This window comes from Pipistrellus kuhlii, unplaced genomic scaffold, assembly GCF_014108245.1.
Source record: "Pipistrellus kuhlii isolate mPipKuh1 unplaced genomic scaffold, mPipKuh1.p scaffold_m20_p_4, whole genome shotgun sequence".
Lineage (NCBI taxonomy): Eukaryota > Metazoa > Chordata > Mammalia > Chiroptera > Vespertilionidae > Pipistrellus > Pipistrellus kuhlii.
In genome coordinates, this window is record NW_023425540.1 from 11,127,573 (window position 1) to 11,152,291 (window position 24,719).

Here is a 24,719-nt window from a genome sequence, read left to right on the forward strand (position 1 = left end):
ATTCTAGATAGTTCTCATAAGTGGAATCATACACTATTGTCCTTTTGTGTCTGACTTCCTTATATAGCATGATGCCTTCAAGGTTTGTCCACGTTGTAGTATGTGCCAGAATCTCATTCTTTAATTTAAAGAAATAATATTCTATTGTATGCATAGGCCCAATTGTTTACCCATTCATCTGTTGATGGATACATCAGTTGATTCTACCTTTTGGCTATTAGGAATAATGCTCTACACACAGGCGTGCAAATATCTGTTCAAGTCCCTGTTTTAAATTGCTTTGGGTATATACCTATTACTGGTATATTCCTGCATCATATGGTAATTTTATTTACTTATTATTTTTATTAAAATACGTTTTATTGATTTTTCACAGAGAAGAAGGGAGAGGATAGAGAGCTAGAAACATTGATGAGAGAGATACATCGAACAGCTGCCTCCTGCACATCCCCCACCAGGGATGTGCCCACAACCAATGCACATGCCCTTGACAGGAATCGAACCTGGGACCCCTGAGTCCACAGACCAATGCTCTATCCACTGAGCCAAACTGGTTCCAATATGGTAATTTTATGTTTAGCTTTTTGAGGAACCAACAAAATGTTTTCCACAGGGGTTGCACCATTTTACATTCTCACCAACAAGGCCTAGGGTTCCAATTTTTCTACATCCTTGCCATACTTTAATTTCTGCTTAAAAAAAAAATCCTCACTGGATATGTTTATTGATTTTTTTTTTTTGCAATCCAGGTATGGATGCCCCAACTGGGGATCAAATCTGCAACCCCTTTGTTATCATCATAATTAGCTAATTTCTAGTTTACTAATACTATAATATTAGGAAGAGAGCAAAGGGGAGGTCACAAGTTATAAGCACGGTCGTCTGGGCAGCTTCTCCAGGAAGCTACAGCTTCATGCTCTCCAGGGAACCATGAGTTCACTTGCTGTACCTGTTCACTGGGGGAAGGAATCGAACAAAGAGAAAGATGGGTACATGTGCATGAAGTCAGGGTGACTTAGGGGAGGCACTTGCCTGTCATTGTAGCCTGAGACAATGGATTGGCTAGGGGGTGGGCCCATCAGAAGTGCGCAAAATCTTGGAAAGTTGATTGGTCAGTTTGAGGAAACTCTTGGTTAAAATCCCCAAAGAGTTCCTTCTCTCATTTGCTTGTGTGCTCTCTTGTTCTCTCTGCTCCGTGAACTGCACTCACCATGCGTTCCCCTGTTCTCCACGGCATGTGGCCTTAAGCAGCCGCATGGCCCATGGCCCATGGCCCTGTGGACCCCTTTTGTGGCTGCACCCAAAGAACTCCGTGCAATGGACTGCAGCTTGGAGCACCAGCTAAGCTAGCCAGATGCTGGGCTGGCCTGAGCTTCGATCTGAAGCAGAAATTCTGAGCAGTGGCCTTTATCCTGGTTCCCCTGAAGACAAGGTTGGACTTTCTCCATGGGGAGATGGCAGAAATGGGACTTCGGAGGGAACCCCCTTAATTTCACATCATCAGTAAAGCTTTCCACAAAACCCCATCCTCCCGAGGGAGCCTCGGGGAATTCTTTTCCTTGCGGACCCCAAAGAACTCCACTTCCACCAACAACGCCTTGCTGTGCGGGACAACGCTCCAACCAACTGAGCCACCGGTCAGGGTGCCTTGCTATTTAAAAAAAAAAAAAAATTCTAGTAGGTGTGGAGTGGTTTTTCATTGTGGTTTAGTTTTGGATTTCCCTCTTGACTAATGATGTTGAGCATCTTTTCATGTGCTCCTTGATCATTTGTATGTCTTTGGCTAAGTTGTTTTTTGCTCTATCAGTACTGCGTTGAGATATAATTTACATTTGGGGAAATACATAACTCTTAGGAGTCCAATGGATTTTGACAAATGAATACACACACATACATATCACCCAGGTAAGACATACAGTGTTTCATTCACCCTAGAAAGTTCTCTCATACCCCTTTCCAATAATCCTCTTCACTTTTTTTTTTAAATCACCATAGGCTAACTTTGCCTGTTCTTGAATTTCATTAAATGGACTTAAACAGCACATTCTGTTTTGTATCTGGCTTATTTCATTCAGTGTAATGCGCTTGAGATGTGTGGGTATTGTAAGTGATAGGAGTTTGAGTTCAGCAGAGTCTCTCAATGAATATTCTTACCTAGTCCCTCGATGGATCTTTGTTCGTTTGTAACTTTCGGCTGTTATGCATAAAGCTGCTGCTCTCAACATTCTTGTACTCGTCTTTATGTGGATGTAGACTTTTCTTTTTCTCAGAAATATACCTGTGAGTGGAATTGCTGGGTCCTATGGAGGCATATATTGAACCTTATCAGAAACTGGTAAAGGGAACCACCAGTTTTCCAATGTGGCTGTTTCATTTTTACACTCCCATCTGCCGGGAACATGTGCGTTCCACACCCTCACCGTCGCTAGCTATTGTCAGTCTTTTTAATTTTAGCCATTCTGGTGGGTGTGTGGTGGTATGGTTTAATTTGCATTTCCATGATGACTAATGATCTCAAGAGCCTTCACATTTGGAAAAGGTTATAATTTAAATTTTTACATGAAAAAAAAAATCAAGTTAGAAGACGGTAATGAGCACCTGGAGAACAGGCCTTGCGAAGCCCAGAAGGTTCTGTGGAAGCCCTTGCCCTGACAGCTGTGAGTTAGACAGATATCAGTTTCAGTTTCACCTTAGGCCACAGAGTTGGCAAGGCAGTTAGAAGAGGTCGGTGGGAGGGTGTGGGGGTTCCCATATTTAACGGATATTTTGAAAATAGAGAGAAGAAAGTGGCAAGGCTCTCCCCTTGTACCTGAACTCAAATCTGAGAGGCAGGATTTGAGGAGAATCTGATGATGATGATGATGATGATGATGTAGCCAGTGTAAGACCCTCTCTGGTTCTCTACTGGCTTCAGACACAATCCTGACTCCTTAGCCCCTCCATGCCAACCCTGCATGACTTCATGACCCATCCCCTCCTCTCTGAGCAGCCGGCTGCCTCTGCTTCCCCACGAGTTGTCAGCTCCCAGTCTTTGCACCTGTTTGTCCGACTCTTGGAATGTGGTCTCCATCTTCCCTGGCACCACGAAGGTTTGGCTAATGAGGCTCAGCTGGTTCAGTGCCAGCCCCTCCCCCAGACTGGACCAGTTTCCAGTCCTCATGCTCCCTGGTCCCCTGGGGCAGGGCTGGTTGCCCTGTTTACTTCCCTGTCTCCTTCCCCAGAGGGAATTTCCCAAGGGGAGGGGATGTCTGGTTTAAAGTTGGTCTTTGTCTTCTCAATACCCAGCCCAGATACCTGTCCACCATCAGTACTAGCTCAAAGGCACCTGTGGACGTCAGTGCTAGTTGGATGGTGATGATTGCTCATGGGCTGGTGAAGGGAGGGTTCTGAAACAGGGTGACCCTCTAGCCCTGGGAACCTGCTTTCCATTGGATTTGTTTTGTGTCACATATTGCTGGCTAATATTCCAAAATCTGTACGGCAGATACAAACCACAAAGTCTTGTGATCTCACCTACTCTCTGTGACTCCTCTATGCTGCGGTTCACACCAGTGGGACCAAGGATGACTCATGGTGAAGGATCAGGGAGCTGGTGGCAAACTAGACCAATTAGTTGTTATTTGAGTGGGTGCTGTAGGCACCTGGGCCAGGCCTAGGTAAGAGTATGATACCTGAATGAGAGACTGGGCATGCCAAGAAAGAAGGCACACTGAAAAGAAAAACTAGTGAAAGCAAAAGCTACCAAGAAAAGCAAGCTGAACTCTGTTTCTGGCATCCCGGAGGAGTAACTGAGGCTCCCAACCACAGTGACAGCCGTTGATTGTCACTATCCAGCTGATAGCCCACGCTGATGATTGGCACGCCTCACACTTTATGTCCCGTAGACCAGCTGGGGCTGGCAAAAATGCAGGATCTGACGCACCAGGTCTGGCCTGGGGCCCAGGGTTCTGCATTCCTAACACATTCCCAGGTGATGCTACTGATGGCCCCACTGAACCAATCAGAACACAGTAATGCTTGAGGGAATAATTACATAGGATGTTTATTCTCCATCCACTGCATTGCACTGTGGATGGAGATTAAATTATACTACATTCTGCCACACTATGTGACACAAACCAGTAGCTGTGCCTTTCAGGCCCAAGATTTGTGCAAATACTGCCCTAAAAAGACTTGTAGAGTTGGATCTACACGAGAGGAACATGCAGCAGACCAGCTGGGTGGAGCTTTGCACAAATTGGCAGAGTAGTTGACCATCCAAGGGTTTCAACCCCCGATGCCAATGTAATAGGCAACTTGGATGCCTTCCTTGAAACTTTACAGAGCGTTTTTGCAAGAAATTAGTAAAGTTGATTGTAATTTATAGATCTTGGAAGGTCCAATTTGTTTTTCCTTTATTGACTGCATACTTGGTTGAAAATGTATACCCTCCTCAACTCCTTCCAGGAAAGGATAACCATAGCTTTACTTATTTATTTATTTTGGTATTATTTTCTTCCAAACTATGAATGTGTAGTCTTACTGCTTATGCAGCTGAACAAGCAAGACACCTGGGAACCTTTATCTGAAATTTCTTCCTTAAAATTTATGACTATTAAATAGAAGCAAGTGCTTACAAGAAGAAAAAAAGTGGGACTTTTTACTATAGAAAAGTACAGAGAAAACGAAGTCACCTATGATATCAGCATTCAAACTCAACCACTGCTGAAATTATGGTGCATTTCTTCCTAGTTTTCTTTTCTTTTTTTTTCTTCTTTTTTTTAAATATATATTTTATTGATTTTTCACAGAGAGGAAGAGAGAGGGATAGAGAGTTAGAAACATCGATGAGAGAGAATCATTGATCAGCTGCCTCTTGCACACCCACCACTGGGGATGTGCCCGCAACCAAGGTACACGCCCCTGCCCAGAATTGAACTCAGGACCTTTTAGTCTGCAGGCCGATGCTCTATCCACTGAGCCAAACTGGTCCCGGCTCTTCCTAGTTTTTTTTAATGCATTCTTGAGAGATAATTTTACAACCTTGATTATTAAAGTGTCTATATGCTTCATTTTATATTGTAATTTAAGCATTTTTTTCATGACTAAATGTCATATACCTCTTTTTAAACAATATTTGATCACATGTAAGATTATATAGTAGAAAATGTTTTTTAACTTTTTCCCCTTCTAATTTCAAGAGGAGATTTTTGAAGAAAAAAAAAGGGGGGGTAGGGGATAGCTTTGGTCTCATCCTTCTGAGAATATAGTGAATCCTGGTTTAAGCCGAAAGGGAATATTTCCTGTTTGTGGCACTGTACCTGGCATATTACCTAGTAATTCACAATAGCATTAATGAAATGCTAGGACATTTTATTTAATTGGGTGTTTTATTTATTTATTTATTTATTTATTTATTTATTTATTGTATAATCATATACTCAACCTTAATCTGAGGATCCAGTCGTCAAGACAGAAACATAAATTGTCTGTTAATATGTATGGTTTTCAGAAAATTGTGATTGGTGTTGTCAATAGCTCATTGTTTGCATTATGTAATGTTGCATTTATTTTCTCCCACAGCTTCTGGCTCAGAAATTCAGGAGCAGCGTGGCTGGGCAGTTCTGACCAGGGTCTCTCATAAGGTTGCCATGTCTGAGGGCTGTGTGGTTTGAGGGCTTGACGGGGCTGGAGGCCCTGAGTCTGTGCTGTGGAGACACGCTCCGCGCCCTTGCTGTGTGGCACACCCTGCATCAGATCTTTCTCATAAGGAGGGGCTCTGTTCCATTTGGTTTTTCTGTATTTTATTCTTCTGGCTATTTAAAGCTCTCTGTTGAGCTTTGTGAAATATGCACTGTGGAAATTCCAGTCTTCACTTCTGATAGGTTAGGTGAGTCAGTGGTGAGGGGAACATGCCATTGTTTTGATGATCTTATTTTTGATGATCACTGTCTTCAGGTGACTTGCAAATAAATAGGGTGGCTTGCTATCACTGATTGCTTGTAAAATGACTATGTGGAAACCATTGCCAGCACTGGGCAAGTTAGGTCTTCTTCCTCTCTCTCTCTCTCTCTCTCTCTCTCTCTCTCTCTCTCACACACACACACACACACACACACACACACACACACACAGGATTTGAAGACAGACTATAGTTGAACAAAGTAGTTTCTAAAAATCACAGTCTAAAATTACAAATCTAAACAAGGGGTTTGCAACGACGATAAAATTCACATTGTATGTAAAATGTAGTCTCTAAAGTGAAATTGTTCGGAATCATAAAAACCTTGAATTTACTCCTTGTCCAGAGTTTGCTAGGTGAGCCTGCCTTATAAGAATTCTCCTGACATAGTGTATGCAGTTTACCTTTCACAATGTATGTTTTTAACATTTAAAACAATTTACTAGCCATCTATTTGATGCAGAGAAGCATGAATAAAAATATAAATATCACCTGTAACCTTATTGCCAAAATAACTTTATTTGTATAATGACACCTTGAAAGGACATTGAGACAGATCCAAAATACACAGTTAACTCTCAAAGCCTCCTTTCTTCTGTGTCTTGAATGTGGTCAGTTAAATTTTCATCTCCCTTTAGAAAAATAAAAGATCTTTTATGAACTTAGCCTTCGCAGGAGCCCTGAACACGTTTTAGAAGTTCACACAAAAAGAGGTCCTATCATGTACACTATTCTCACCTGAGGTTATTGATTTCTAAACTTATCTTTATTGTTGAGAGTATTACAAATGTTCTCTCCCCTTTTTCTTTCCTTGACCCTCTCCACCCATACCCGCCCCTCCCAGGCCTTCACCACAGTATTGTCTGTGTCCATGGGTTATGCATATATGCATATAAATTCCTCAGTTAATCTCTCTCCACCACCCCCCACCCCCCGCAACCCTTCCTTCCCTCTGAGATTCATCAGTTTGTTCCATTTTTTTTTTTTATATCTATGGATCTATTTTGATCATCAGTTTATTTTGGTCAATAGATTCTACATATGAGTCAGATCATGTGATAGTTGTCTTTTTTTAACTTGCTTATTTCGCTTAGCATAATTTCCTCCATGTCCCTCCATGTTCTCTCAAATGGTAAGAGATCCTTATTTTTTACAGCTGCATAGTATTCGATGATGTACCACAGCTTTTTTATCCAATCACCTACTAATGGGCACTTGTGCTGTTTGCATATCTTAGCTATTGGAAATAGCACAGCTATGAACATAGGGGTGCATATGTTCTTTCTGATTGGTTTTTGGGTTTCTTAGGATATATTCCTGGAAGTGGGATCATTGGGTCAAATGGGAGTTCCATTTTTAATTTGTTGAGGAAACTTGGTAATGTTTTCCACAGTGGCTGCACCAGTCTGCATTCCCATCAGCACTGTACTAGGCTTCTCTTTTCTCCACTTCCTTGCAAAGAATGCAAACACTTGTCCTTTGTTGATTTGTTGATGGTAGCCATTCTGACAGGGGTGAGGTGATACATTGTTGTTGTTTTAATTTGCATCCTTGGATGATTAGTGACTTTGAGTATTTTTTCATATGTCTCTTGGCTGTCTGTAAGTCCGCTCTGGAGAAGTGGCTATTTAGGTCCTTTGCCCATTTTTAAACCGGGTTGTATGTCTTCCTTTTGTTAAGTTGTATAAGTTCCTTATATATTTTGTCAATTAACCCTTTATCAGATGTGTCATTGGCAAAGATGTTTTTCCTTTTCATTTTGTTGACCTAACATTATCCGGCAAAGGTCTTTTCACTTCATCGCCTGCATTCCAGCCTCGTTCCTGTTGGGGGCGACGCAGAGTCCCACAGCGTAAACGCAGCCAGTCATCTCTTGATGTATATTTGGGTTATTCTCAGGCTTTTGCGATTACAGATCTTTATTTAGATCTCTTGACATACTTTTGATGTCCCTAAAGGGAATTCCTTGGGATGGAATTCTTGAGCCCACTTTCGTATTCTGTGCTTTCACATCAACATAATTCAGCCTCAGATCTGGCAGCACCAGCCTAGAATGATACTTAACCACACGAAAGGCAGCTCTCGTCTTTGAGGTTTTCCTGGGACCTTAGGTAATTTCCCGGCTTGAATATGGAAGTCAGACAACAAGCTCAAAGCTCACATGTCTCCTCGGTTTAGAGGAAGTTGAGTGCTGACGAGGTAGGGGATACTGAAATGGTTCAGGAGTGTTTCATTCATCCAACACATGCTTGCCAGGGTTTTGTACATGTCAGGCGCTGGAGGACAAAGTTAAAAAGATGCACTCACCTTCCAGGGAGCGGTGGTTTGTGCGAGGCAGTCCAATGAGGGCACCAGGACATGGGTGCAAAGGGGCTTGAATCAAGACCTGCAGGAGGGCCGAAACCAGTTTGGCTCAGTGGATAGAGCGTCGGCCTGCGGACTGAAAGGTCCCAGGTTCAAGGGCATGTATCTTGGTTGCAGGCACATCCCCAGTAGGGGTGGTGCAAGAGGCAGCTGATTGATGTTTCTCTCTCATCGATGTTTCTAACTCTCTATCCCTCTCTCTTCCTCTCTGTAAAAAATCAATAAAATATATTTAAAAAAAAAAGAAAAAAAGACCTGCACGGGGGTCAGACCCTATGATAAAGGCCGTGCGGTGGGAGGAAGGGCATTCTAGGTAGAGGCCACTGCCCATGTGGAGACTTGGAGGCATGGAAAACTGACTGCGATTGGCCCTGGGGAGAGTCCAGACCATGGAGGTGTATGTGGCCATGTTGGAATCCCAGATCAAATCCCAGTCCTGGGTTTACTCTCCTCTCATGGCGCTTAGTCACAGGTGAGACTATTGAAACTACGCCTAACACATAGTATCCAATACGTTGTGCTCGTGCGAATGGGAACACACGGCTGCCTTTCAGAAACACAGGGCCTGTCTTTGGAGCACTAGAGTCCCCGAAGCCGCATACAGGGTTCCCCGCCCTGTCCGTAGTGTTATCATGGAGAAAGATATGCTACGGACATGGATTTTTCAAGTAACTGAAGTTTATTCTCTTGGTTACGAACTTTAAAAACATTACATGACGAACGATGGCATTTTTCGCACATCTGAACATGGTGATATCCTTTCCGTTCTGAATGATCAGGACTAATTGCTCTGTTCTGTGCCATCTGCCTATGGGTTTGCGTGTGCTTCTTGGTGCCTCCGTCTCTTCCCTTGGCTGTCTGTCAGCTTCCGCTTCTTCTGCCCACCTCCCTTCCTCTCCGCTCCACAGTCATGTACATGGCTGTTATAAAACCGTAGGTCCTAATGAGAAAGCTATTCATGTAAACATCATGTTTGCTTACTTGCTCTTCATTGTGAGTTAAAATCAGGCATGTTCCTTATAAATAAAGCTCAGTTTAAAGAATGCTAACTGTACAGAAACAGAGAGTGTAAAAAAAATGAAAATAGTTCTTCCAAAGTATTCCTTCGACACCTACCCTGTATGAATCAGGGCTCTCCAGAGAAACAACCAATAGAGTGTGTGTGTGTGTGTGTGTGTGTGTGTGTATCTCTAACTCTGTATGTCTATAGATATCTATAGATACACACAGGCACAGATTTATTTTAAGGAACCGGTTTATGCGATGGTGGCAGCTTAGCAAGTGCAAAGTCTTCAGGGTGGGCTAGCAGGCTGGAGACCCAGGGAGAGGAGCAGCTCAAGCCCAGAGGCAGAATTCCTTCCCACGCTGCTCTCTTCAGGTCGTCAGCTGATTGGTTGCAGGTTCATCCTCAGCACAGAGAACAGCCTGCTTTAGTCAGCATCTTCTGATTTAAACGTTAATCTTATCTCCCAAGTACCTTCGCAGAAACAAAGCCCAGCGTTCCGGCCTGGCCTCCCAGGGCCTGTTGCTCGCTCTGCTCCAGGGCGTCCTGGCTGGTCCCTGGGAGGGCCCGGCGTGTCCTCTGCCTGGGCCTTTCCCTCATGCCCCTTGGCTTGTCCCCTCACCTCCTTCTTACCCTCCCAGTGTCTCCTCGGTGGGTCCACCCAGCACCCTGTTTAAGACGGAACTGTGCCCCCTGCACTCAGCCACTTCCCGTGGCCCAGTGGACCTTCTAACACGCTGTCCCTTACATGTTAGGCCTACAGTTTATGTCGGGGTGAGTCCTCGCCCTCCCCCGTGAAGGCAGGGATCTGGGTTCTCTGGCGTTGCCCAGGCAGGGTGCCTCACGCGTAGTCCCTGCTCAATGAACACCTGAGGATGACCCGATGGGGTCCTCCTTGTTCCCCTGCTGCTGGCTCAGCCCCTTGGGCTCGGCGCCTCTGACCCGCTTCCCTCTCTGTTTCCAGACCAGCCTCATTGTCGCCTGCTACCACGGCTTTGTGGACGCTGTGGTGGTCTTGGCAGCGTGCCCCCATGTTGACGTCAACTGGCAGGACAGCGAGGGGAACACGGCCCTAATCACAGCTGCGCAGGCAGGTAAGACCCTCCTCTCCTTCCCCTCAGAGTCCAGGCCTGAGAGCAGCTGCCAGTGTGTGTGTGTGTGTGTGTGTGTGTCCCTGGGCATGCCCTCAGCTCCAGACATGAATGTAAGGAGGAAACCTGAGCAGGAATCCTGTCCTACTGCTCAGAGGTACAAGACAGGGCGGTGGGTGTGGGGCACACCTTCTGTGCACCTGGGACCGTGCAGTTTACCCAGCACCGGGCAGAGCGAACCCTGAGACACCCCCAAAGCTTTGGGGACTGAAGCTGCACTGCAAGCCCAACCTGGTGGTCACCTCACCTGGAGCATCGCACCCCACCCCGTCGGAGACCCGGGCTCAGAAAGGTTCTGGGAACTCACTAGCGGAAGAGACACACCCGGGCTAGCGATGGTGTGAAAGTAGACATGAGCCCAAGGCCGCCTTGCCCTCGGCCTGGACATGGAGAGCCGGTAGCTACCTGCTGGCGTGTGTGAGGGTCACGAGGCTGGGCCGTGGGTGAGACACCAGGTGAGTGTGTGCCTCCCAGTGAGTGTCCTTCTGCCAGGCTCCTCTCCAGAGGAGTCCCGTGCCCACAGCGCCGGGCGCTCCCTGGCTCTCCGCTCCCAAGATTGCACGCAGGCCTTTGAGACAAACATGACAGCTATGCAGGTCGCCTCAGGGCCGCACTTGGCTTGTAACTGCGGTCTTGACCGGTTTGGCAACTGACCGCTTTCAGAATGCGGGGCTCCCAGGATGACAGCGTTGCATCACGCAGGTTCTCAGTTGCAAAGGAGCGCTTCCGGCTGAGCTGGAAGGACCAGGTGTGGGCGCCTCGGGCTGGAGGGAGTTTGTTGGGAATCCGCCCCGTCAGGGCCCAGAAGCTGGAGAAAAAGCCCCGGACCACACCGCATGTTGGTTATGGAAAGTATGGGAAACATCTGCCGCTGCCCCCTGAGAGGCCTACCTGCCTGTCCTGGCTTGCACCACCAGCTGGTGTCTGAGCAGGAAGCGCCGGAGGCTGGAGAAGCCAGTGTCTGCAATGTCACTCTCCCCCCACCCCACCCCCATGGCAGGAAGCGCCCTGTGCCCATGCCAGCCAGGATGTGGGAGGCGGAGAAGGCCTTGACTTACAGAGGGGTCAGGCTGTGCTCGAACACGGTTGTTTCCCAGGTCTCAGGGGGTGAAACCTTTCCACCACAGAAACAGGGCTGCCCGGCTTTGAAGGCCCAGCTGCACAACTCCCTGAGTTGGGATCGGGCAGATGGATATGCTGACGGGCAGTGACCAGGGGCTCCTCATTCAGCACCTCCCACTGGCCAGGAGCTGGGTCGGAGTCAGGGCATTTCTGCTCTTGGGTAATTCTCCAGTTAATGGCCCATCTGATGGAGCTCTGACAGAGGAGCCTGGATGCCCTGCGGTGAGAACACCCATTTGCCTGCTGGTTCAGGACAGGGGTGGTGAAGGAGGGAGTTTGAGCTGAGTGGTGAAGTCCGAGGCAAGCTGGTCCAGCCATTGCATCCAAAGCCACAGGGCCCAGAGAGGGCCTGGTGTGTCTTAGCAATGGCAGGTTAGCGTGGCTGTAGGCTGCTGTGACTGGGACAGCTGAGGAGTGCAGAGACAATGAGAGGCAATGCATGTGAGTGGCATGAGTCTGGGTGTGTGGTGACGGGGCCAGATGACCCTGGTGGGCCCAGAGGCGGTTTCAGAGGCAGAAAGCTCGGGTCCCGGTGGCTGTGCTGGGGGCGATGGAGGACAGGTCAGGTCTGCCACGCGCTTTCAGCCTCTGGGCCGCGGGCGCTGCTGACTGCGGAGGGGTACGGCACCAGGATGGGCTCCCCGTGCTCGGGCCTTCGAAGGGCTGAGGCAGCGAAGTAAGAGGTCTCCGATGGATGGTGGGTGGTGATGTGGGACGTTCCGGTGAGTTCACAGGTGACACTGAAGCTGCTGGCCTGGGGACCCCTCTTTAGAGGTTCTCTTTATTTTTTATTTATTTATTTATTTATCTATTTATTTATTTATTTAAAATATATTTTATTGATTTTGTACAGAGAGGAAGGGAGAGAGATAGAGAGTTAGAAACATCGATGAGAGAGAGTCATCGATCAGCCGCCTCTTGCACACCCCTCTGCTGGGGATATGCCCGCAACCAAGGTACATGCCCTTGACCGGAATCGAACCCGGGACCCTTCAGTCCCCAAGCCGATGCTCTATCCATTGAGCCAAACCGGTTTCGGCAGAGGTTCTCATTTTAAATGGTGGCTGGGGCAGCCTTTCGGAGGACATTAAAGCTGGGGGCCCAGGGGTCACAGACCTGCAAGAGATGCCAGAGGCACACAGAGCCATCACTAAGCAAAGTGAGAAGAAAGGAAGGCAGCTGAGGGGCTGCTCTTGGCGTTCGGTGCTATAGCACCAGAGTCTGTTTAGGCTTTCGCTGCCAGCGCCAGGCGATGTCCCATTGTCAGCCAGTTCCATAACCAGGAGTACTTATTTGGTGATTTCCGGTTTGATTCCTGGTCAGGGAAGGCCTGGGGTCTCAGGGCTTGGCTGTATTTCAGAAGATGTCTAGTAATAGGTGATTACAATAAAAAATTATTATTAAACAAAAAAGACCTTTTTTCCTTCTCCCAAATGCTCCATCTCCCAAATGGACCAAGCTCCAGCTCCTTGCTCTTTCAGATTTCTCCTTTTCCAACATATGGCCTGCGGCCACTCTTATTTAAATGAGGAGGCTAAGACAGTTGAGATAGTGGTTTTAACTTTTTTCACTTTCTAGACCTATATCTTTTCTACCGACACGCACCGGATTATCTTGTTCTGACAGGCACATTCCTGAGTGTGACTGTATGTTCCTGGCTGTGTCCCCGGTGTCCAATGTCTGGGAGACAGTTCAGTAAACAGTGTCTCACCCGTTCTGTACAAGATATAAAACACTTACTGCTATAAAACAAACACGTATTTAGCAATTCCTTCATGTACACCGGCTGTGCTGCGTGCTGGGTCTACCACAATGAACAGAAGCCACCTACTCCTGCCTCCCCAAGTCAAGTTCATGCGGGGGAAGGGAAGGCATTTGTGTCTGGGGTTGGGGTGCATTTCTGAGGAGGATGTATCTGGCAGGGTCCTGGCTGGGATCAGGTGGAGCAGCAGGCATGCTCAGAGGGTAAACTGAGGAGCTCGTCAGGGGGCTGTTATTGGGGGCAGGGCAGAATGAATGGACAGGGCCCTGGAGAGAGTTACCCTGGCAGAGGGCTTGGCTGCCTTCCAGGCACTGTAACCTGAGCAGGCCCCTGGGAAAGAGGCGGGTGGGGGGGCTGGGGTAAGTACCCCACTCCGTTTCCTCCATCCGGGTCCCCGTGCTGAGCCACACTGGAGACTTTAGGGCAAAAGAGCCGGGCAGATTCAGGAGATTATCTTCCCTGCAAAGCAGGGCAGAGGAGGAAAGAGAAGTGCCTGGATAGCTTCTTAGAGCTTATCAGAGGGCATGTACATTTAATTTTTTTCTTTTTAAATATATATATTTTTTATTTCAGAGAGAGTGGAAGGAGGAGTGAGAGAGAGAAACATCGATGAGAGAGAAACATTGGTGGGCTGCCTCCTGCACACCCCCTACTGAGAGAGTGGAAGGGGGAGTGAGAGAGAGAGAGAGAGAAACATCGATGAGAGAGAAACATTGGTGGGCTGCCTCCTGCACACCCCCTAACTGGGGATTGAGCCTACATGTGCCCTGACCAGGAATCAACCGGTGACCTGCACTCAATCCACTGAGCCACACCGGCATGGGACAGCACTCAATCCACTGAGCCACACCCGCTGGTGGCATGTACATTAGTGTGGCTGCTGCTAGCTGGCCTTTAGAGAAAACTGTACCAATTCATGTTTCCCAGCGAGTTCCCAAAGGCGTTCGTGCCAACTGTGGGCAGGATCACTTGTCAGTGTTTGCCGATGATTGCTGGCAGTTGTGTTTGCCGATTCTCATCGGAGCCTGGTCTCTGTTGTGACGTCTCAGGTGCAGATGGCGGAGTACCCAGTGAAGTGGCTTCCACAATGAGGAAACTGCCCTCTCTTGCAACATGACCGTCTGAAAGCGGTGGCCGGAGGGTGGTTTCATCGGGTGGCTCTGTGATGTCAGGACCCGGGGCCAGCTTCTCAGAAACGCTCTTGACCTTTCCCTCCAGAAGGACCTGGCATGGCTTCCTGTTGCCACACGCAGAGGCCTCACAAAGGAGGAGCAGATCCCTGTCCTGTTTCGTTCTCTAAGATGAAAAACCATTTCCAGAAGCTTCCGGCAGTTTCGTTGACATTCATGGCCGGGTCACGTGGCCAGTGCCACAACAACTGGCTGGCAGGGGAGGTGGAATGACCTCAGTTGACTTGGTCTAGCCAGCGCCGGCCCCAGCAGAATCTGTGTGGCTAAGGAAAACTTTCAACAACCACATGCTAATGTTATTTGCTACAGCAATTGTGTTGGATGTCTGGGAGTTGGCAGCCCTGGCTTCCTGCAGGACTCACTCAGCGTCTGTGAGAATAAATTAGGATGCAAATGCTGTGATCTGCCTGCCGGGCATTCTCTCTGGTCTAACCTCCATGGCTACATAAATGACAATAAAAATACAGCCAAGTCTCCATTAGGCTTTGCAATGGGGAGGAGAATGTTTGACAGTAAATCCTCAAATAATCCCTGAATCTCATTATCCAGTAATTTCCATTTTTACCATACCTCCCCTCGCAAAAATACAATATAAAATCAGACAAGCAAAGAAATGCATAGTAAGTCCCAGGGATGGAATTATGTGTTTCTCGTTCCTCCTTAGCAAATGGCAGGAGTAAGGTGCAGTGAGCAAGCCGAGGGCTCTCTTTGAACTGGTGATAATACAGAGTCGGTTGGGTAGAAGGAAACTTTGATGCATCCTTGAAACTTGTTGTTTCTTGAACTTACTTTAAAGTTTCAGAAGGAAATGTCCCGACACCCGGCCAGCCTGTTCCCATTACTCCCTCCTGCTGCTGGGGACCCCGTGGCAGCAAGATTCCCAGGGGTGACCGGGGTGAGCTCCGATTGCCTGTACCAGGCCTGACTCTGGATTTGGGAAAGGTTTCGCTTTAGGGGAGAATTTATGACATGGCCAGAAGCCAGGAATAAATGCTTCTTCATTCTATTTGTCATATTTGTTATCACTACCCACGATCATAATTTCTGTCTGACTTAATTGTGATTTTTTTTTTAAAGATGTTTTCCTTTCTCTTGGTTTCTACTCTTTCACTTAAGAAACTATAACTTGGAAAATCTCTGCAGTTTCCTAGCATTTGCTTGCCATTTCCTGTAAATTCCAGTTTTTGGAGCCTTTTTGTGCGTGTGTGTTCATTGCAGGGCTGGCCCCTGCCTGCTGGCCAGGCAGGAGTGAGCCTGAACCAGAGCCAAGCTCACCCTGCTCCTCAGTCAGACACCTGCTCTCCCCACAGACTGGGAGGGAGCCCTGTCTGAGTGGCCCTCCCCTGCTCCCCGCCTGCATCTCCTTCTTCAGGATGGGGCCAGTGCATTCTCCCTGTAGTGTCTGTGGGATGTGATATTTCCAAAGTCAACACTTCCCTCTGCTGGTCTGGTTTGGAACTACATTTTGAGTACCTGGTGTCAAACCAATCAAGAGTTTAGACAACCAAATTCTGTAACATCTTTCCATTTTCAGAGCAGTACAAGTTTATTGTCTATTTTATTTCAAGATTCTTAGCCCATCATTGGTACTCAAAAACGTTTGATTAATCAACAATTGATCATTGTGATGGCCATTTAGTCTCAGATAATGTAGATTTATAGCTTGAAAGTTAACCTTTATGATAAGTGTACTTTTTCCAAGGGAGAAGTAGGAATTTTTTGGCCTTTTTATTTAGTAAATATTTGTTGAAATTGCAGTGAATTGGAAGTTTCGGACTCATGAGCAGACTCTTGAGGACTACTGGCCACATGGGAGTGTTGATTACATGACATCATGGCTCAGTTGCCTAACCCACCCTCGGGGGACCAGGGAAGAACTTGCATCAGAAGGGATAGCTCGTCAGGTAGCTGGGTAAAAGGGAAAGAAGGAAGTCCCAGGCAGAGAGACTAGCATGTGCAAAGGCCACCAGATTGGAGAAAGAATGGCACACAGGTGAATTAAACGGAGAGTTGAGTGATTGCAAAGACAACCAGGGTGTTGGTGCAAGAGTTGAGGGTGAAGACGGGATTTAGAGGAGAAAAAAATAATTTTTCCTCTACCCTTCTGAGTTCCTGACTGAGAATCCTATAACACAAGGCAGATTTAACAAGAGAAAATCAGACTTCTATAAACACGTTTACATGGGAGGCCTTGAGGAAAAATGAGTGACTAAAGGAGGTGGCTTAGATCTCCAGCTTATAGGGCATCTTCATCAAAGAACAATAAATTAGTGGAGAAATTTCAGGACAAAGGAAGCAGTATTAGGCTTCCAAGGGCAGCAAATTATGGGAAGGGAAACTAATAGTGGATAAAGGCTAGATAGTAAATTTGTTATGTAGATTCCTCTGATGCCATCCCCAGGCTGATTGTCTCTAAAAACAAACTTTTCCCCTCTTCTTTCTGTACCTATATGAGATGATGGATGTTAACTATACCCACTGTGGTAATCATTTGACAATATATGTAACTCAAATCATTATGCTGTACACTAAACTTATACAGTGCTATATGTTAATTATCCTACCTAATAAAAGAAAAACATGCAAATTGACCTCACCTTCACCACACCCATTAGCCCCACCCACCAACCAATCAGGGCGAGTATGCCAAATCAACCCAACCAAGATGATGGTTAATTTGCATATCTAGGCCAGAGCGAAGACTGCAGACGGTGTAGAAAGAAGCCAAGTGCTGCAGAAGGGAGTGAAGCTGCTGAGAAGCAAGCAAGCAGGCAGGCAGAAGGGAGAAAAGCAGGCAGGGCAGTGACCACAGCAGGAACATCTATTGCAGGAATCTTCCTGCAACAGGCCACTAGTTTGTTATAGCAGCCTGAATGGACTAAGACATAGATGTAGGTATAGATATATATTTAATTTTCAAAATTGAGCTATCAGTTGTTAAAATGCAAATATGTTTTTTTGGAACACTGAGCATACATATCAGCATATTGTTGCACAACAAACAAAGCTCAAATTTTAAAGTATATTTATTGTTCATGCATCTGTGTATGGGCAGGGGACCTGGGGATCTTGACTGCTTTTCGTTGTGTGTCTGTGGTGAGCTGGATCCTGTTCTAGGGTGTGCTTGGGTACCTCAGTTTTGCTTCGTGCATTTCTCATTCTGTTCTCAGGACCATCAAGTTAGCGTTGACATGTTCTTAGGAGGTAGTTGAGGCACAAGTGTGACAGGGAGTTCAGATGAGTAAGTGCATTTCAAGGTTTTGCTTGTAGCACACCACAAATATCCCAGTTCTTGACAGGAGAATTCTGAAGTCACATGGAGAAGAGCAATGTGAAGAATTTGGGCCATGAATACAATCTGATGGATTTACAAAGATGCAGAGGTTTAAGAGAAAGAGGAGATAATTGGTAGCACAAGTACTGGAGAGAAGGAGAGATTGGCATCTTTAGGGGAAGCATCACCCTCCCTTTTCAATAGGAGGGAAGGAAGGACTGCTGTAGATGCGGGACGTTGGCGGGGCTATTGGGGAAAGTTGAGGGAGTTTCCTTTTTGCGGTTTCTGTTCCCCCTGTGAAGTAAGAGGTGCGTCATCTCCTGGGAAGGGGTTTGCTGTGTGGTAGGGGACTTAAGAGTGGGAAAGTTTTAAATTTCCCATGTGGGGATTGAGAGTTGACCATAAACACAGCAGTGTTGTTGGACCTGGTTGAAAATCCAGTCGAGCTTGGCTACCATGGATTTCTACTCCATACATTCTCAGCAAAGATGCCATTGGCCATCCAGAGTGGTACCAGGAACCGAGACTGTGGTGGTACCAGGGGTCACTTTTGACTTCTCTTTCTGTTATATGGCTCAGCCAATCACCGAGGCCTGTCCATTCACTTCTAAAGGTGCATTGTGAGCCAACCATTTCTCTTCATCCTCCTGTGCTCGCAGGGACCAGCCACTGTCTTCTGTCCATTGCATGCCCATCACAGCCTCTCAGTGAGCTCCCCTAATCGTCAGTAAGGGAAAGGGATGGTGTGGAGGGAGCCACACCTGTAAGCCAGCCAGAGTCATTATCCCTACCTTGTGTCTTGTCAAGCGGCCCTCTGCTAGATATCCCTTTTATAAAATAAACTTTGACTTTACAATAGTTTAGACTTACAGAAAAACTGCCAAGATTAGACAGAGAGTTCCTCTTTACCCTGTACCTGGTTTCCCCTGTTCTTAGGATCTGGAATTAGTATGATACATTTGACACAATCCTAATATATAAAAAGTCAGGGGCTGTCATGACCGAAACAACCAGATGGACAACCAAACAGCAGGCTGCATGGGGCGACCAGGCCAGCAGGGGGGTTAGTGTGTGATAACCAAACAACTGAACAGTAGGCTGCGTGGGGCAACTAGGCTTGTAGGGGGTGGGGGGCAGTTTGGGGCAACCAGGCTGGTGAGGAGGGGCAGTTTGGGATGATCAGGCCAGCAGGGTGGCAGTTGGGAGCGACCAGGTGGGCAGAGGGGGCAGTTAGGGGCACTCAGGTTGGCAGGCAGAGGTGGTTAGGGGTGATCAGGCAGGCAGGCAGATGAGCAGTTAGGAGCCAGCGGTCCCAGATTGTGAGAGAGATGTCCGACTGCCGGTTTAGGCCCCATCTCCTCTGTGCATGAATTTTGTGCACCTGGCCTCCAGTGAATTAATAAATCTTGATGTATTTTTATTATTGACTCAAGTTTATTCTTTATTCCAAGTTCCTCAGTGTTCTCCTAATATCATTTGTTGTTGTTCCAGGATCCCATGTAGGACTCCATATTACATTTAATTGTCACGCTCCCTTAGGCTCCTCTTGGCTATGAAGTTTCTCAGACTTTATGACTTCGACAGTTTGGGTAGTACTTATTAGGTAGTTTGTAGAATGCTCTTCAATTGAGATTTGTCTGATGTTTTCCTCACGATTAGACTGCAGTTACGGGTTTTGGGGAGGAGGACGGACCTCAGAGGAAAGTGCCATTCTCATTACATCATATCAAGAATGCTGTTAAAGCCATAACTGGTTTGGCTCAGTGGATAGAGCGTCAGCCTGTGGACTGAAGGGTCCCGGGTTCGATTCCAGTCAAGGGCATGTACCTGGGTTGCGGGCACATTCCCAGTGGGGGGTGTGCAAGTGGCAGCTGATCAATGATTCTCTCTCATCGATGTTTCTAACTCTCTATCCCTCTCTCTTCCTCTCTGTAAAAAAATCTATAAAATATATTTTTTTAAAAAAGAAAAAAAATATTCAATGACACTTGTTATAGATGGTAAGGCAGACCCTCATTAGGATCCACTTGATAGGTATAGGGACCACCACATTGGGCTTTTGCAATGGGGTAGAGGCATGTGGCCCGCCGGCCATGAGTTTGATATGCTTGAGGGATTGGGTTCCACTCCAAATATAACAAGGAAATATGGGTCTTATAGCCCCCACTATAAGGAGCAAGGGGAAAATCAGTAGATGGAAACTTTGGAGAAAACATCAGGGATAAGGGAGATTCTAGCTAAACCAACCTAACAGGGTTGTTGCTTAAGACAGGCCAGGGTGGTCAGTCATCACCTGGGGATGGTGGGGAAGGAGGAGCTTGGTGAGATCAGGGTGGGGTTTCTGTTGTTGTTGCTGTTGTTGTTAAAACTAGATGTTACAAGGAAGTGCACTGATGGCCTAAAAGTTTCAGGAACCTGACTAAAGTTGGGTCAAGCAGACTCTTTGTGAGTACCTGCTATCAATGTGATTTGTCAACAACAGATTGATGTTGGTCTTGGTCACCTGGCTGAGGTTGCGTCTCCCAAGTTTCTCTATTGAGAAGTTCTTTCCCCTCCTACCTTTCCATATTCTACTCTCTGGAGGGATCCCACAAGTTAAGGGGCGCATTGCTGTGCTCCACCTCCTTGAGAGTGGAGTGCCTGCATAAACTATTTGGAACTTTCCTGCCCAGAAACTTGTTTATTGTACCAGGCACTTTTTTTTCAACACATTACCTCTTACAGTCTTCACAATTGTGAGATTTATATTATCTCTTAATTTCCAGATGTAGAAACAGGGACTCAGTGAGGTTGATTCCCCTTCCCAGGGTCACTCAGAGTTTAAGTGTTACGGGGGACTTGAACTTGAGTGTTCTCAGAGCCAACTCTCTCAAGTGCCAAACTCTCTACACTGTTGTTTAATCACCCACTGAAGGTATTTCACATGGACTTATTCCTTGGGTCAACTGTGTCTTTCTCTTAGGCAAGGTAAGCATTGAGGGAAAGATGTTCTTGGGGTCTGCATGGTGAGTTCACCCTTTAAAAGGGCTTTCTCTGAGGACTTGAGGGAATCCTATTCTATAAATCCTATTCTAAGTTGGACTAGGATCAAACTAGATTTCAATATGGTACAAGTTTGGGTTTTATTGTGCAAGGAAGGCTTGCATATCTATCCGTTTTTCTCTTTCTCTCTAGAAAAGGGAAGCTCTCTTTGGTTAATGGGCCTGGCTTCTTAAGAAAAATGTTAATATCTACACATTTTTAGAGACATTGGGTCCACCCTGATTTCATTGAATGATCTGTGTGAGAAGCGGTACTATATTCCGCTACTCTGGCAAAGGCAGTGGGGAGCCAGGAGTGATTTTACGGGTTGTTGAAAGCTCACGCCTGTAATCAGAATGAGTTGGCCACGTGCTGGCTTTTCTGAGCTCCACGTAATATGCAGAACGGATCTGTATAATGGGCTGTTTGCTTTGTGGATTTTCAATTTTTCCTCTCTCTGCCTGTTCAAAGTGTTTAGAATATGTCAGTGCAAAGGGCATCATGCTGAAAATTGGGACAGACATGCTCTTTCACGTCTTTAAAGAAATGGCTCGAAACAAATTGCAGTTGGTTTCACTAGGACCCTGGCTAAATCTGACTGGCAGGTGCCACAGAGCACTGAACCGGACAACCAACCTGAGACCAGAGCGCCCTTTCCCCCATAGTTTAGAGCAATTAAAGTGCTGTGGGCACCTGCCTGCTAGCGTTACCGCCGCCCCTGGCCCTGTCAATGACAGTGCAGGGCCACATGGCTGACATGAGTCAAAAGGCATCAGATGCTGTGGAACCCGTGAGTCACAGCTGAGGGTGACCCCCACCTGTTTCTGGCTTGTTAACCCACAACACGGTCATATTAGTCAGGGTTTCTTTCCTGGAAAGGCTACATGTTTCTCTTTTTAAATTTTGCAGTGAGTTCAGGAGATGTGCTGAGGTCAATGGCAGGCAGACAACAGTGCTTCTAGGAGTCCTCAGTCTAAATTCGGTTGCTTGTTTGTTATTAACTTGGAAATTGATGAGGAGGATTTGATATTGCTCGGGCAGCAGCCCTGCAAGGAAGGAACCTGGGTCCCAGACTCTGTCTGGGGGGATGGGAGGACAGCAACCAACCCCTTGCTGCTGTGGGCGGAGATAACGTTGGGTGACACTCTGCTCACAGCCTTGCCACCTGCAGGGCAGTCAGGTGAGCCCCAGGGGAGCACCTGTCTACAGGCTGCCCATCCTCAGGAGGAGGCCTCTCCTTCTGCCACATCCCAAATCGCACACAGTGCCCTTCCCAAAACCAGCTGGAAGGAGCCTCATGTCCTGGCTTCTCCGTGGTGCAGAGGCCTCATGGGGGAAGGGGGTGGTTCCCAGTTAAGGACAGAGAGTGACTGCCATGCCCACAAGGCCCCACACCTGCAACTCTACAATGCCAGTTCCAAAGGCCCAAGTACATGGTAGGGATGGATGGGGCCTTTCAGAGATCTGGGTCTTCCGTGTCTGAGGATGCGGACCGGGCACCCAGCATGGCCAGCTGGCCCAGGAGCGGGCTTCGCAGTCTGCTCCCACTCCCCAGTACATTAGCATCACCAGTGGGTCCCGGAGGGAGATGCAGCTGAGAGGTGGTCCTGGGGGGTTGGAGGCCAAGGGAAGGTGAAGAGCAGAGGAAGCTCCCTTCCACCTTGGGGTGGTCAGTCCTGAAACAATGAGGCTTGACCCGCTAGGACCGTGCTTCTCAGCAGGTGGCTTTGCCCCACAGGGGGCATTTGGCAATGTCTAGACACTTTTTGGGTCATCACAGCCAGGGTGGGATGAGGGGTGTGGTTGCTACCAGCAGCCAGTGGTTGGAGACCAGGGGTCTACAGTATACCGGGCAGCCCTACACTGAGAATAATCCGAGCCCAGGTGTCACTGGCGTGTGTGTGTGTGTGTGTGTGGGGAGGGATGTTCTTTCACACAAGGGCTTAAGAATAATGGCCGGTGGCCATCGGGCTGCTTGGCCCTTTGACCCAAGAGCCTGTCTTTGTGGTCAGGGAGCCCTGTTTGAGGAAAGCTCCCACTCCATTTTGGTTTTCGGGGGTGGGGGGCTGAAACCCCTAGGAATACTTCTTTTTATGTCACATTTTCCTTTTCCACTTATACTTAGGAGGGTAAGAGTGAGCAGAAAATCAGGTCTCTCTTGGAAGTGCAAGACAATAAAGGGGAGAACTCTGCGTTTTCTAATGAGTATTCTTACCTGCTTGGGTTTTTGCCTGAGGATCTTGGTAACAACACTGGCTGTGTTCCCTGCATGTGTGAGAATGTGTAAGTGTGAGTTGTGTGTGTGTGTGTGTGTGTGTGTGTGTGTGTGTTCGTGTGCTTGTGTATGAAAGACAGGGACCGACACTTCTGAGCAGTAACAGAGGGTGGCAGTGTGCACTGGCACATCCTCCTGCTGCGAAGTCGGCTTTCTCCTCTCAGAAGCCTGGGCGCCCTGGGAAGTGGCCCTGGGACTCACGTTTGGGTTTGCATCTGGGCCTGGGTGTCTCCTGCTGGGAGCTGACAGCACCGGGACCTTCCCCTGACCAGCAGGGTCTGCTGAGGCAGCTCAGCACTTGTGCATGCCAATCTCGCGGTGCCCTGGCTACTCAGGTTCCTCCTTAATGTGTTACCGGACAGCTGAGCTCCCAGTGGGTGGGTGAAGGGAACAAGAATAAAGCAGCAGAGACAGCCACACGTGCCTGTGAATTCTTTCTTGCTGTCTGAGGGGCAAACCCACACTCCACTGATGGGCTGGCCTGGGAGGTGGACCAGGCAACGTTCCTCTCTCTCTAGGAAGAGTGGTCTCCATGGTGTGCAGTCGGTTCACCTGTGCCAATCTCTTTGCAGGCCATGCCACCATCACCAACTACTTGTTGAACTACTTCCCCGGGCTTGACCTTGAAAGGAGGAACGTGTTTGGGTTCACGGCCCTGATGAAAGCTGCCATGCAGGGCCGAACGGAGTGCATCCGAGCCCTGATGCTAGCAGGTACGTCTCCACCGTCCTGCATGTCCCGGGCACCCGAGATGCGGATGTTGCTGCCTTGAAGACTATGTGCTGTAGGGATGAATCAGCCCTGTGGAAACGAGGGCTAATGAGCTACACGGCTGTCACCATCCAAAGGAAACCAACGAACAAGGGTAGCCACCTTCAGGATGGGGAGGGAGGTCACGGCACTGGTCACCTGGCAGGACACCCCTCCTTGCTCACTTCTCTGGTTTTGGCGCTGAGCAGCAAGTCTGTTCTATTGGAGTTGGGCGCAGGGTCGGTGGGTCAGCCTGGTTGCCATCCTAAATCCCTGCTTACTGATGGTTGGAGCCAATGGTGGTGTGGTATGTGGTATGTGGCTGTGCCGGGAACCAATTCCAGCATTTAATAATTACGAGAGTTCCATCAAAAGGTTGATGGGACTTGGTGGGCTCAACAAGAGTGAGCCACATATATAATTTACTTGTTGAAACAGCTAAGGCATTTCCCCCAAACCTGGATAGGATAATTGTTAGCTGCCAGACAGCTCAGGGCATTTTATTGCCTCCTGTTGGCCAAACACCTGAACAGCTGTAGGCTATTCCAGAAACTGACTATCTCTGTAAACCCTTTGATACCTTACCCTTTGAAGTGTATATTTCCACCTTGCCTTGGGACAAATTGTGTTGAATAAAAACTCAGGGTCCTGAGACATGGAGAGTCTTCTAGCTCCTTCAGCTGAAGCTCCTCTGACCCCCAATGCCTTTCAAAACTATCTTTTTGTCCATGGACTCCTTCATGAATCACATGCAGCTTTCTCCAGATTGCTGAACGCTTTGTAAGGCTGGGAAAAGAACCCCGGCATGACGGCTTCCTTTTCTATGAGGGGGTCACAGAGTAGAAAGGTCTGTGTGTAGCTCTGGA

General features: G+C 47.6%; 1 protein-coding gene across 2 annotated transcripts in view; it reads left to right on the top strand.

Moving 5' to 3' along the window:
* Positions 1-24,719, top strand: part of ANKRD33B (ankyrin repeat domain 33B) — a 63,801-nt gene that overhangs the window by 24,213 nt on the left and 14,869 nt on the right. Inside the window, exons 2-3 of one of the 2 annotated variants that reach the window (XM_036411214.2) lie at positions 10,273-10,402; positions 23,676-23,816. In XM_036411214.2, coding sequence (XP_036267107.1) covers positions 10,273-10,402; positions 23,676-23,816 — 271 coding nt within the window. The remainder of the gene's footprint in view (positions 1-10,272; positions 10,403-23,675; positions 23,817-24,719) is intronic. The other variant, XM_045571876.1, reaches the window with a different exon arrangement.